General features: G+C 45.2%; 1 protein-coding gene across 1 annotated transcript in view; it reads right to left on the bottom strand.

Annotated features, from left to right (window-relative positions):
- The window catches only part of C1_1H18orf32 (chromosome 1_1 C18orf32 homolog), a 30,449-nt gene that overhangs the window by 9,480 nt on the left and 6,378 nt on the right, over positions 1-14,591 (bottom strand). Inside the window, exon 2 of the mRNA XM_069219189.1 lies at positions 8,661-8,855. Within this exon, the coding sequence (XP_069075290.1) occupies positions 8,661-8,840 (180 nt within the window). The 5' untranslated portion in view covers positions 8,841-8,855. The remainder of the gene's footprint in view (positions 1-8,660; positions 8,856-14,591) is intronic.

Raw genomic sequence — 14,591 nt, 5'->3', positions numbered from 1 at the left:
TACGCCCTCAACACCGGACGAACGGCCACCTGCTACCAAGCCAGCCCTAAACGAACCCATGGACCCTTCACCTGCCAAGCTTGCAAGCACACATTCCACCCACCGGCCCTTGCAACAACAACCACCTCAAGTGCATCCTCCTCAACACACGCTCCGTCCACAAGCATGCCATCGAACTATGGGACCTCCTGGACACAACAGCACCAGACGTCGCCTTCATCACCGAAACCTGGATGAACGCCTCCTCGGCTCCGGACATCGCCATAGCCATCCCCGACGGCTACAAGATCGCCTGGAAGGACCGCATCAACCAAACCGGAGGAGGAATCGCCATCATCTACACGAACACCATCAACATCACGATCACCATCGGAGACACCCCCCTCGCCGCCGAACACGTACACTTCCAGATCCACACCAACCCCAGAACCACCCTCAGAGGAACCCTCGTCTACAGACCCCCGGGCCCACGTGCCCAATTCAGAGAAACCATCACAGATTTCATCAGCCCGCACGCACTAGCCTCACCAGACTACATCCTCCTCGGGGACCTGAACTTCCACCTGGAGAAAAACAACAACACCGCCACCACCCTGCTCGACAACCTCGGACTCAAGCAACTGGTGAACACCCCCACCCACACCGCTGGCCACACACTCGACCCCATCTTCTCCGCCAGCAAGCACATCTCATTCAGCCACTCCTCCGAGCTACACTGGACCGACCACAGATGCGTTTACTTCACCTTCAAACGGGAGACTCACCACCATCGCACACAACAAATCCCCCGCAGATGCTGGAGCAAGATCTCCACAGAGCAGCTCCTCTCAACACTGAGCCAAAACCCACCAGCCAACATCACTGACGCCAACAACGCAGCCCACAGCCTCACACAGTGGATCACCAACTGTGCCGAAAACCTCGTTCCACTTAAAAGCCCCCCAAGCTGGACCAGCATCAGGAAACCCCCATGGTTCACGGACGCCCTCAAGGAATCCAAGAAATCCTGCCGAACCCTCGAAAAAACCTGGCGCAGGGAACGAACCACAGAAAACATGACAGCCCTTAAGATCGCCACCCGTAAACACCACCAGCTGATCCGCTCCACCAAAAGGACTTCATTCAAAGAGCGACTAGACAACAACACCCACAACAGCAAGGAACTCTTCAACATCGTCAAAGAGCTCTCCAACCCCAGCGCCAGCTCCAACGACATCACACCCTCACAAGAACTCTGCAACTCCCTCACTACGTTCTTCCACCGAAAGATCGCAGATCTACACGACAGCTTCAGACCCCGCCCCCTACTACCGAACCAGCAGCCCCCACCACTACACTCAGCTACTGGACCCCTATCAGTTCAGAAGAGACCAAAAGCATCATGAATACCATCCACTCCGGCTCCCCCTCGGACCCTTGCCCCCATCACATCTTCAACAAAGCCGACTCCGTCATCGCTCCCCATCTCCGGAACATCATCAACAGCTCGTTCGCATCAGCCACTTTCCCCGAGAGCTGGAAACACGCGGAAGTCAACGCCCTCCTGAAAAAACCCACGGCTGATCACAAAGACCTGAAGAACTTCCGCCCCATCTCTCTTCTCCCATTCCCGGCCAAGGTCATCGAGAAGACCGTCAATAAACAGCTGACCGCCTTCCTCGAGGCTAACAACTCGCTCGACCCTTCTCAATCTGGATTTCGAGCCAACCACAGCACTGAAACCGCCCTCATCGCAGTCACCGACGACATCAGGACTCTGATGGACAACGGAGAAACAACCGCCCTCATCCTCCTGGACCTCTCGGCTGCCTTCGACACCGTGTGCTATCGCACCCTAATAACCCTTTCACCACGGGAATCCTAGGACAGGCCCTAGACTGGATCATCTCATTCCTTTCCGACAGAACCGAGAGAGTCCACCTCCCTCCCTTTCGCTCAGAACCCACCGAGATCATCTGCGGCGTACCCCAAGGATCCTCGCTCAGCCCAACCCTCTTCAATATCTACATGAGCCCCCTCGCCGCCATCGCACGCAAACACAACATCAACATCATCTCCTACGCCGACGACACCCAGCTGATACGCTCCCTCACCAAAGACCCAACCACCGCCAAAACCAACCTACAGGAAGGAATGAAAGACGTCGCGGATTGGATGAAGCTCAGCCGCCTAAAACTGAACTCAGACAAGATGGAGGTCTTCATCCTCGGATAATCCCCATCCGCCTGGGACGACTCCTGGTGGCCAACGGCGCTGGGCACCGCACCAACCCCCTCGGAGCACGCACGCAACCTCGGATTCATCCTGGACCCCCTCCTCACTATGACCAAGCAAATCAACGCCGTCTCGTCATCATGCTTCAACACCCTACGCATGCTCCGAAAAAAATTCCGATGGATCCCCGCCGAAACCAGAAAGACAGTTACCCATGCCCTTGTCACAACCCTATACGCAGGTACCACCACAAAGCTTCAGAAACATCTACAACGCATACAGAACGCCTCCACACGCCTCATCCTCGACATCCCTCGCCACAGCCACAGCCACATATCAGCCCACCTGAGACACCTTCACTGGCTCCCCGTCAACAAGAGGATCACCTTCAGGCTCCTCACCCACGCACACAAAGCACTCCACAACATGGGCCCCGAATACCTCAACAGCCTCCTCTCGTTCTACGCGCCCACCCGTCAGCTCCGCTCAGCCAGCCTCGCCCTCGCCACTGTCCCACGGATCTGCAGAACCACCGCTGGAGGAAGATCATTTACCTACCTGGTAGCCAAAGCATGGATCTCCCTCCTCGCACACCTAAGAACTACCCGAGACCATCTCGCCTTCAGGAAGCTCCTCAAGACATGGCTTTTCGAGCAGCAGTAACTCCCCCTCCCACCCCCCCCAGCGCCTTGAGACCCTCTCGGGTGAGTAGCTCGCTCTATAAATGCATTGATTGATTGATGGTTATGGTTCTAGTAGTTCATAAAAACACATTTTTCGTTTGGGGCAATATCCTCTTATAGGTGAATCCACATGGAATGAGTTATAGCCCTGGACACTGGCATGCTCACATATTTTAACTCGGGAAACAGTTATCTGGAAGCATACCATTCTCTGCAGTGACTGGATTTTATTGGCACCTTCCTGACTCTAATACCTTTTAGTTATTTTGAAACAGGAGTGTTAAGTATACCTATTTGTAATTGCTTTTAGCTCTTTTTGTTCCTTGCGATTTCCGCTGTACTGAAGAGGCCTTTAAGTATTTGAGGACAAAAAACATCAACTTTTGTTTGTGGAGGAGCCCTTTCAAACAGACTGTGAAACAAAAAACTGAGCTATAGGAGACTGTGCAAAAGGCCCAGGAATTCTAAGACTCTGAGGTCTTTGCTGTAACCACCTTATTGCAAGTCATTTGGAAACAGGAAGGAACGACAGGATTGTGGATTTACAAGAAATGAAAAGATAATTTTCATGTATGTGAAAAAACTAGGTCAATTTTTGGGTATAAAAAAAATAATTGCATAAAGTAAAAAAGGTGTTCTGTATATGTATTTGTCAATTGGATGTATTGATGTTGTGCATTAGAGACTTTAAATGTTTATACAGAGTGTAGCTGTATGCACAGGCAGGCTTAACATTTTAATTTTCATATGATTAAGTTCTTTGTTCAATGAAAATTGATAGTTTGTTGATTCGTGATATTGCTCTTGAATTCATCTGTATAGCACTTTTGTGTAGCTGCATTGTAATGCACAGGTGACGCTGGGTTAGATGGGTAAATCAATCAATCAATCAATCAATCAAGGGTTTATAAAGCGCGGCAAATCACCTGGGAGTGTTTCAAGGCGCTGGAGTTGCTAACTACTTTGTGGTGATCTGTTCATTCAAACAGCCAGGTCTTGAGTCCTTCAATGAATTGCTGAAGCGTTGAGGCTGTCCTGAGGTGCAGGGGAAGGTTTGTTCCAAGCTTTGGCCACCAGGTGTGAGAAGGAGCCTCCTCTGCAAATCCGGGGGGTGTCTGTGAGGAGGAGGGAGAACTCTCTGTTCTCATTTTTTCGCATGGTTCTTTGGGTCTGGTTTGGTGGGCGGCCCTATACCCCAGTACACAATATGTCACTAGACCAGAGAACAGTAAGAATACCACTTTTCCACTGATACCTGGCCTACATGGACCTTTGGCTGGAGCCCTGGCAGAGGGGTTTCAACATGACCATGGAGGATAAAATACAAATCCACACAGTTGAGAAATGACACTTTTGAACCCACACTGAAAACTTCCAAAATCACACAAGGCCCCTGTATATTCTCTCAGTTGACACTGTCTGCAGGAGGATAAGGAAATTACTGGCTCTTGGCCAGGCTAACAAGGACCTCAGTCTGAAAAGGTGTTATTATTTATACCTACACTAGTGGATTGAGACGATGTTCACAAACTACCTATAAAGCTAGACCGGAAGCCCAGAAACCGAAGTATAAAGATGCAAGGAAGGTATCTTTAAGGTGAAAGTCAAAGCAAATAACATCCGTAACTAAGGAAGGTTAGATAATTAGGCATACAACTCCAAGCACTCAACAATTGCTATAGAATCAGTTCCTACACCACCCAGCACTTGCACCCTCACACAGGGGCTCCCAAACAACCCCGAAGTGATCCTCCCAGCATCTAGAACACCACTGGAAATAATCCAAGTAAGCAAAATAATAAAATAAAATAGCAAAATAAGCATGGATGTCCCCCTGCTGCATCAAGACCAATAGCATACGGTCAATAGGTTCATGGCAGGCAGAGGGTCTGTGCCCAAAAATCTTCCTGGAAAACTGGCTGAAGTGGTACCAGATGATAGACAGGTGCAATGCTTCATAGTTCTGGCCGAGTGCCAGAAAGATGGTTGGAGACAAATGATTTGAATGGAAAAATGTGTTGCCCTTCATCGAGCCCAGGCCCTTCATTGGGCAGGCAAGAGACATCACCATGGAAGACAATACACTATAGGTACCTCTGATTTGATGTTGATTTCCTCCTGGACAAAAGTAAATGTACAGCAGTACTGAGAATGTCTACTATACAACACAAAGGCTTTGATGCTCTGGGACACACGTCTGCTTGGGAAAAAAAAAAAAAAGAATGTCCAGGCTAGGATATCATGTAGTATATAACAACTGGGGCTCAAGGGGAAATAGCTGTAGTGTTAAAACACTATTTGCCATGCGAATGTCACATACTTGGCTAGATGTTTTAGGTTGTTATTTTATGATATCAGTTGCACTATGTGGGAAGAAAATTACACTCCTGTATGGATAAGCTCCATCTTATAAGGCCTTAACTTTTGTACGTCTGCACTAATTGGGGGAGATTTCAATGGGATCATGGACAGGTCCTTGGATAGACAGGGCCACCCTACTTAGTCAATGGAAACTCCAATCCCACTAGAGATATTTGTATTCTTATAAGCCCTTTGTGACACATGGGGCCATTACCACCGAACACTGCAACAATGTGCCTTCTTTCCTGTGGCACACAGATCTTTTTGTTTGCTAGACTACTTCTTTGTCCCTGCCACTTAAGTTAAGCTTGGCACCGAATGCTGGATACAGGCATGTGTATTTTCAGACCACTACCCTAAAAAGAGCTTATAATAGATAGTAAAATGATTGGACAACAGGTTATCTAGGTCACAGGCTTTGGCTTTTGGCACTGCTTTTCTTCACCTTTGGGATGGCATTCTATAACCTCGACTGGAGATAGTAATTTGCTCTCCTACTTTATTTCTCATATATGTCTGCTGCACACTAATCCAAAAGCCAGAGTACAAGTGAACAGAATTTTGTCCAATATGTTTTCAATAAGTAGGGGCAATCACCATGGATGCCCTCTACCACCACTACTGTTTGCCCTACCAACTGAATCCCTAGTGGAGTGGCTCCAACAGGATGAGAAAATGGAGGGCTACTGATGGACTTTGGAGCTTAAGACAAAGGCCCTCATTACGAATCTCATCACTGACTGCCAGACTCGCGGTGGCTGTCCCACCAACGACAGGCCGGGGATGAAGACTGCCAGATTATGAGTATGGCGGGTTTGCCTGTGCCAAACCGCCACTTACCAATTCCTACCGCCAGGGCGGTTGGACCCGCTGGGCCGGAGATTAACATCTCCAACTCGGCAGTCCAATGAAGACCGCCGGAGGTATTAGGAGTCAGCTTTATACTGGTGACAGGAAATTTCTTTCCTGTCACTGGCAGAAGACTCACCCTCCCCCCCCCCAAGAAAACCCAATACCCCTCCACCCACCCTTACCGTAGCAGAACCCACCACCCCCATCCCTCCTAACAGAACAGCACCCCCTTCCCCTCCACCAGTACAGCACACCTCTCCCCCTACCAGTACAGCGCCCTCCTCCACGCAACCAGACACCCACACGCACCCCGCATACACTCATTCACCAACACTTACATACACACATTCACTCACAAGCATCCATACATGCATTCAAACATGCTTACAAACACGCATACATACACACACACACGTATTCAAACACCAGGGCTCGACAAATCATAAAAATGTTACTACACCTGCAGGTCGAGTAACTTGAATAATCTACTTGACCTAACTGTAATGTACTTTACCCGTAAACGGGTCTCAAATTGAGTAATCCTATGCAAATAGTTTACAGAGTTGCCTTTTTCTTAATTCTCACATATGATTGCACCTTCAAATATGTGAGCTCAGCATTTCTTCAGTACAAAAAACCCTCTTTTGATTGATTAAGTAGACTAAAGTTTGCTGCATGCATCACAAGAATCTAGCCCACATACCCATGAGGTCTAGCCCACATAACCTAGGACTTCTTTTAGTTTATTAACAACATTGCCATCAGGGCAGGAGTGTTTCTCAGTTTTTTTTAACACACAATTTTAATAAATATATTACTAAACAATGATGTGGTAACATATTGCCATTTACACACAGTAACTTTCCAAAAGATGTCCAAAAACCTCTCTACTAACTTGCACCTTTACTAATAAAACTATACAGTGTATTAACAATCTGTGAAAAGTGGGCTTCAGAAAACATTTGCTTTGCACATCAACATGTACAGTATTCTGATTTGTTTTCATCCTATTAAAATATTTTTGCATCTCACAGAAATATAAAAAGGTTTTTTTTTACAACTACTGAAATATATTTGAAATGTTTGCACAGTTGACTTAGTCATCTAAATGTTGTGTGTTAGGAAAAACCTGACACCCTATATCCTTTTATTTTACATTCTAAGCAGCAGATCACACAGTTCACCTTACAAAGTCCTGGAACTCTGCAGTCAAAAGGAAAATTAATTGTAAGAAAAACTGACTTTTGACCTCTGTCTGTGAACACAGAGCAAATGTGACATAAGAACAAGATTTAAAGGCATCTTTTATTGCCCCTCCATTTTTCAACTGAACAGAACACCTGTTCAGTGTCAACTGGCAGAAGAGACAAGTAAGTATTAAAAATAGCTCGACCTGATCAAATAAGACTCGCCAAAGCGAGTGGATTTTTGAGCCCTGCACACGCATTCACACATGCACACACTCATGCATTCAAACATGCTTACAAACACCCATACACACGCATATACAACACCCCCCCCTTCCCTGTCGGACGATCGACTTACCTTGTACGGTGAGGTCGTCTGGCAGGGAACGGGTGCTTCCACCGCTGGAAGCGCCCCGCCATCAGGACACCACCAGGCCGTATTACTGCTCCTAATATGGCTGGTGGAGTCCCTTTGGTGGGCCTGAGGTGGAACCGCCCTTGCACCTCCGACCACCAGCCCGACTTCTGGTGGATTTCTGCCTAAATTGTGGTGGAAATCCCTCAGTACTCGTGATAAGGCGGTCTTCCGGTGCACACGGCTTGGGCGGTCTGTGCAAAACACTGCCAAAGTCGTAATGAGGGCCCAAGTATTACTCTAACACTGATGACGTTTTGGTGTATCTGACACAACTAAGCCATTCTGAACCACAAATGGAATGAGTCCAGAACAAGTTTGGAATATACTCTGGGCTTAGGATGAATTAGGGTATATATATCCTGAGGGGAATATACATGAGGGGTGAATAACATTGCTCCTAAGAAGGATGGTCTAAAAATAGGCTTCCAGCAACGAAATCCACTTCCTCTTTCCCTGACAGGCAGAATAATGTATATGAAGATGGTGACATTGCTCATGGCCTTTTTTACATTTTGTAGAATTACCTTTTTAGTTTCCCTCTTCCTTTCTTTAAATGGTTGACTTCCTTGGTGTGCTTGGGCAAGATAAGAGCCATGGTGAAGTGATGCAAACCACCAAATGATGGAAGGTTTGGTATGGCAGATGTCCTTTCCTATCAGAGAGCAGCATACCTCATAGTGGTGAATGAATGGATGCATGGCACTGGTGGTGATCCAACCTATAGGACTGAACACTAAGTACAGAGGAAACTTTGCTATTACAATTCCAATATGGTGGAAGTCCCCCAGAAGAAACAAATAGAGCGGCAAGGAAAACTGACCAGGGAAACTCTGCTTTGGGTGGGCACCCAGCTTCCTCAGGAGACTGCTTTACCAGATTTTGGAGACTGGGTACATCCACTTTGAGAGAAAAGAAATTACTATCTCAGTCACAGACCGTCCTCACCTGAGATTCTCCCTTGCACGCTCCTTGGGTAGTTTTACTCTGTGGGCCTGCTTCAGCAACAGCCTTCTTTGGCCATATGCGATTTATTAACGGAGCAATGTATGGATAGATATATGGCTCCAGGAACTTCTTGTACACCCAAAGGAGAACTGGTACCACGATACATGGAATGCACACCATAATGAAAGTTCAAACCTGTAATTACAAACATATACAAAGTAAATCACCACACAAAACAGTATAATATTATAGGTTGTGGTACAAATATAAATCGTATATTAACCGTAGCAAAATTGTGCTGGTGGAGTATCTCAGGCAGTGCCCAACATAACCAAACTATGTCATTTCTACGCTGTGATTATTCTTGCTGGACAATCAAGGATATCTAATAAACCTAAAATGTTGATGTTTAGTTCTTCCTTAATGGTTAAAAATATACAAACCATTTATTTCACAAAGTAGCTCTAAGCCTCAAAGAAGAGGTAAAGGCTTATAAGTGACTTGATTCCTTAGAAATAACAGATACATTGTAAACAACATATGCACAATTTGTTTGGAATATTATTTTACATTTAGAAGTATAACTCCAAGACTTGGGACTTGAAAGGAAAGTTGGAAGTAGTGGGGTGTGTGAGCGACTGGAGACAGAGAATCATAGTTAATAATGAGGCAGAGCCAACATGAACTGAGAAAACAGGAATAGAAGGGGCTTTGAAGATATGTAGGTTAAGTGTGAAGGACGAACGAAGCTGTGACATTTATGCTGCATCATTATTCCACTCTTTATATTTCAATCTTTTTTTATTAAGATTTACGTATGCTGGCACAGAGATAGTACCTTCAAAACAACTTCCCAACTTAACAAGCACTACCCACACGCCACACCTCAACCCCACGCCAAGCAAAGCATGTAGAGGAACGTCATGACCTACACATCGGAAATGAAAGTGTTAGCTCTACAGTAACGAGGCAAAAGAACTGTATTGAGCAGGCACAAGGTGCAGTGTCTCTGCAGACGAGTTCTTCTCCGAAAGTTCGTGTCAAGCAGACAAGAACTAGACCCCATACTTTGTGGAAGAGATGTGATTTGTCCACCATGACATAAGTAATGTTTTCGTTGCTCAGCAGGGGCCACAATTTATAAAGCCAATGCTCCTACATAGGGATGGTGGGTTGCCTCCCAGAGTACTGTGTTTGGAAGCCAAGAGTGGGTGAAATGCCTCAGCAGGAATGCCAAGCATCGCAAATTAATGGAGTTTGTCTAAATATTGGCCCTGGATCTGAGAAAGAGTCCTCTGGGTAGGGGCATGACCAAAGCATATGCATAAGGGTGCCAATGCCGCTACATCTACGCCAGCATGCCTCTGGGTGGGCGGCGTTGAAGAGATGCAAGGGGTGAAGTATTGTTCTTCTACTTAAACAATCATGGCCTAGGTGACCAACTAGATGGAGAATAATAGGAGTAATGGTAAAATCAGACATATAGCTGATGACTGTTTGCTTTAAAATATACCAGAGGGTGTAAGACATTAATACAGGTGCGCAGCCCATCCTGTTAACAAAGGTGTAGATCACGTGTCCTTTTTAAATGCAGGCTCACCATCCAGGTTCAAGTAGATGCTCCGGTCAATGCTTGTTTTTTTTCCTTCATCTGAAATGAACAACTGAGCCTGGCTGTAAGTATACATCCATTTGTTCAACCACCCGCCAGGGTTGGCAGCAACACATTCAACCAAGAAGAACAAAACAGAACAAAATAAACTATGAACAAAAAACACGGGAATCATATACCTGTGAGTTTAATAAGAAGTACAATTTAAACATGCTAAATTCAAATGACTGGTTGTGTTCTATTTTAGGCAAACTAATCATCTAAAAGGTGGATTTCAGAATTACGCTTTGTTGTTTTACTTTTTCAAAGATTATACATGTACAGAACAGTATGTTTGTACAAATGTCCAATATCAAGAAATCTTTCTGTCTTGAGAAAGCCCAAAGTGCATATATGTTTAAAGGTGAAACATTGTCAACGCAGCTACCTTAAGAAGCAATTACTGTGTAACAAGCCATTTGATGGCAAAAACTGAAACAATACGGGCTGCAACCACAAACCTACACTGAATTATTCTTTGATTTTAAAAAATTATATACTTAGCAATTAATAACACTGAACTCAAGGGCCAAAACTTCCATGGATTGAATGGAGATTCAGGAGTTTTGAACACTCTCATACTGATTTTGCATATCAAGGCATTTAAAAAAAAAAAAAACATTTTTGCATGAATATATCATAACTCATCACTTTCTGTGTCCCAGGCCTCAATTACGGAGCGATGTCTTGTTAAAGGACATGTTAGAAAAGGGGCCTCCAGTTGGTAGTCAGTTTACACCCTCTCCAAGCAGGGACCCTCACTCTAGTTAGGGTAAGGGAGCCATACCCCTAAGATAACCCTGCTCACCCCCTTGGTAGTTTGGGACAAGCAGTCAGGCTTATCTTAGAGGCAATGTATACAATATTTGTACGTAGGTATGTGTACACACACACACACAGTGAATACACTGGAAAAGTACTCAACACTAGTTTATATAAATAGCCAATATTCATCTGAGTAAAACAAGACCAGAACAACAACAATCCAACATACACAAATAAAGTTATCACTTTTTAAAGGTTTAAAAGTCGTAATCCTGAAAAATCAGTGGTTGTATCCTTATAACATACAGTGCCTTGGATGGGTCAAAAACAAAGATGATGCTGGCCGCAAAGGAGGTGATGCATCAGAAAAGCAAGTGATGCACTGATTATTTTCATGCTGGACAGGCGATGCGTGGGTTATTTTACCACCCAGTTGGTGATGCGTGGATTCTTTACCTGCCCAGTTGGTGATGCGTGGATTCTTTTCCCGCCAGGCTAGAGATGCGTCAATTCCTAGTTGCAAAGCAGCACCGATGAAGAGAAATGACACCCAGGGATGCTGCATGGAAAATCTAGACGCACTGCAATGATGGATCCTCACTGAAGCAGGTGATGCGTTGATTTCACATGTGCTGCGTCAATTTTTCAGCTGCAGTGCATCGATTTATCTTCTGCGACGGCCCTAGTGCATGAATTTTCACTCAGGTTACCAGCTTTCACTTCTAAGGGCCCAGGGACTGGATTTGGCACCACTTAGCAAGTCACGACTCTCAGCAGAAGAACCCAGACACTGGCAGATGAAGTCTTTGATGTCACTGAGACTTCACAACAGGAGGCAAGCTCAGTTCAAGCCCTTGCAGAACCTTGGAAAGCAGATGTAGAAACCCAACTCCAGTTCTTTTACTCCTAGGACAGAGGCAATAAGCAGCAGGCAAGCACAGCAAAGCAACAAGCACAGTGGCAGTTCCTCCTACAGCACCCAGCTCTCCTTCCTGGCAGAATGTCCTCAGTACAGAAGTGTACTGAAGTTGTGGGGTCAGCAGTCCAATACTTATACTCATGTCTGCCTTTGAAGTAGGCAAACTTCAAAGGAAAGTCTTTGTCGTGCAAAAGACCCTGCCTCTCCCTGTCCTGGCCCAAGACACACTCTAGGGGGTGGAGACTACTTTGGGTAAGGAGAGACAGAGTCCTCCCTCCACTCTAGCCAGGAAGCCCAGGAAGACCCATCAGTATATGCCGTACACACCTCAGCTCCCTTTGTGTGACTGTCTAGAGTGAATTCACAAATAGCCCAACCGCCAGTCTGACCCAGACAGGTTTTCAGCAACCAGGCAGAGACACAGAATGGTTAAGCAAGAAAATGCCCACTTTCTAAAAAGTGGCATTTTCAAAATTACAATCTAAAAACCAATCCTACCAAAAGATGTATTTTGAAATTGTGAGTTCAGAGACACAAAACTCCATATCTCTAGCTGCTTCCAATGGGAAACTGCACTTAAAAGATATTTCTAGGCAACCATCAAGTTATCCTACAGGACAAGATAGATCTTGCACTAGCAAAAACAAATTTAGCAGTATTTCACTATCAGGACATGTAAAACATACCAGTACATGTCCTACCTTTTAAATACACTAAACCCTTCCAATGGGGCTGCCTTGGGCATACCTTAGGGGTGACTTACATGTAGTAAAAGGTTTGAGCCGGCAAGTGGGTGCACTTGCCCGGTTGAACTGGCAGTAAAACCTGCACACACAGACACTGCAGTGGCAGAACTGAGACATGTTTACAGGGCTACCCGTGCGGATGACACAATCAGTGCTGGAAGCCCACTAGAAGCATTTGATTTACAGGCCCTGGGCACACATAGTGCACTTTACTAGGGAATTACCAGTAAATCAAATATGCCAATCATGGATAGGCCAATTACCAATACAATTTAGACAGAGGGCACTTGCACGTTAGCACTGATGAGCAGTGGTAAAGTGCCCAGAATCCTAAAGTGAGCAAAAACAGATCAGAAAAAAATAGGAGGAAGAAGGCAAAAGGTCTGGGTATCACCCTGGAAAAAGGGCAATTTCCAATAGGACATAATTCACCTAGCTTAAAAATTTTCCAGCTAGTGCTCTTCTCAATATGGTTCCGCAGGAAGAGAACCCTCTGTGCTTCAAATAGGAGGGGCCTTGTCTGGAACTTCCTATTTTTTTTTCAGTCTGTCTTCAATTGTCAGGAAATTCACCTGGTAGATTCCTGGAAGTATCTATGGTTCTTTTCTTTTAGGTTTCTTGTTGTGTTACCTGCTGCAGCAGCAGAATTATTTTATTGTCAGGACGGGACCGGGTGGCAATTAGAAGGTAGCCTCTGCAAGTAAAACCTCACTGTTTCTGGGCTTGAGTCTCCATGGGGCTACTATTGAGGAATCACCTATCATTTTTGCATTGTAGGACCACTGCCTGCCAGAATAAAAGTGCCAGTGGTCCAGTGAGAATGGGCATGATCTTGAGACTTGTTGCCTGGCAACTAGAGGAAGTGAGAAGTGTATTTCTAGTGCGTATTCCCCTGTGTGTGTGTGTGTGTGTGTGTGTATCTGTGCATAGCAGTAATCATGGAGGGAAAGCGTGCTAGTAAGAGGAGACAAGACATGGTGTCTGATTCCTCTGCTTCAGAGGAGAAGCCAGTACCCTATGTTAATGCAGACTCCTCTGCTGATATTGAAATACTTCAACAGAAGGTCAACAAATCTGTAGAAGCAGCTTTTGTTGCTAGAGAGACTCTACCCTGGCCAAAGACATCTAGGATGGCAGTGGCAGATGTGGACACTGACCATTCAGAGGATGATGAATGGTCAGTGTAGGAAGATACATTCAGAGATCTGAATTAATTACTGGCCTCTCTCACTCAAGCAGAATCTCTTATTTCTGGACACTCCCGATCAGCTTAAAGAGGATGATGTCTTCCTTCAATATCAAGGAAGAAGCCAGAATCATTGTAAGTTTATAAGGCTATTAAGGGCTTATTGTCCAGAGAATGGTCAGTATTAAAAACGGGTTAGCTAGGGTAGGCACCTAAGCCAGGCGGTAACCATCACTCTAGTCAGGGCAAGGGAGCTACACACCTGTAATATCCCCTGTTCACCCCCTTGGTAGCTTTGGCCAGAGCAGTCAGGCTTATCCAATAGGCAATGTGTAAAGCGTTTACATAACACATGCAATATAGTGACACAATAACTACACCACAAAGAAAACTCCACAACAATTTATATAAAAATAAACTGTATTGCGTAAAATATCACTAGACCAAAAACAACATAAATCTGTAATAATCTGCTAAGAAAGCAGCTGTCAGAGCATCATCATTATGAATGCAAAATAAGGAGAAACATTTCTGTATTGCATATGTCATAAAACATTACGTATCCTCTCACTGTATAACAGATAGACCCTGAAAATGTTTGTCACCCCAACATGGCAAGCACAACAAATAACATAATCAGCTCATAAAAAAACGTACACCATGA

This window comes from Pleurodeles waltl, chromosome 1_1 (genome assembly GCF_031143425.1).
Source record: "Pleurodeles waltl isolate 20211129_DDA chromosome 1_1, aPleWal1.hap1.20221129, whole genome shotgun sequence".
NCBI lineage: Eukaryota > Metazoa > Chordata > Amphibia > Caudata > Salamandridae > Pleurodeles > Pleurodeles waltl.
The sequence above is the reverse complement of the archived record's forward strand: the minus strand, read 5'-3'. Positions and strand labels throughout refer to the sequence as shown.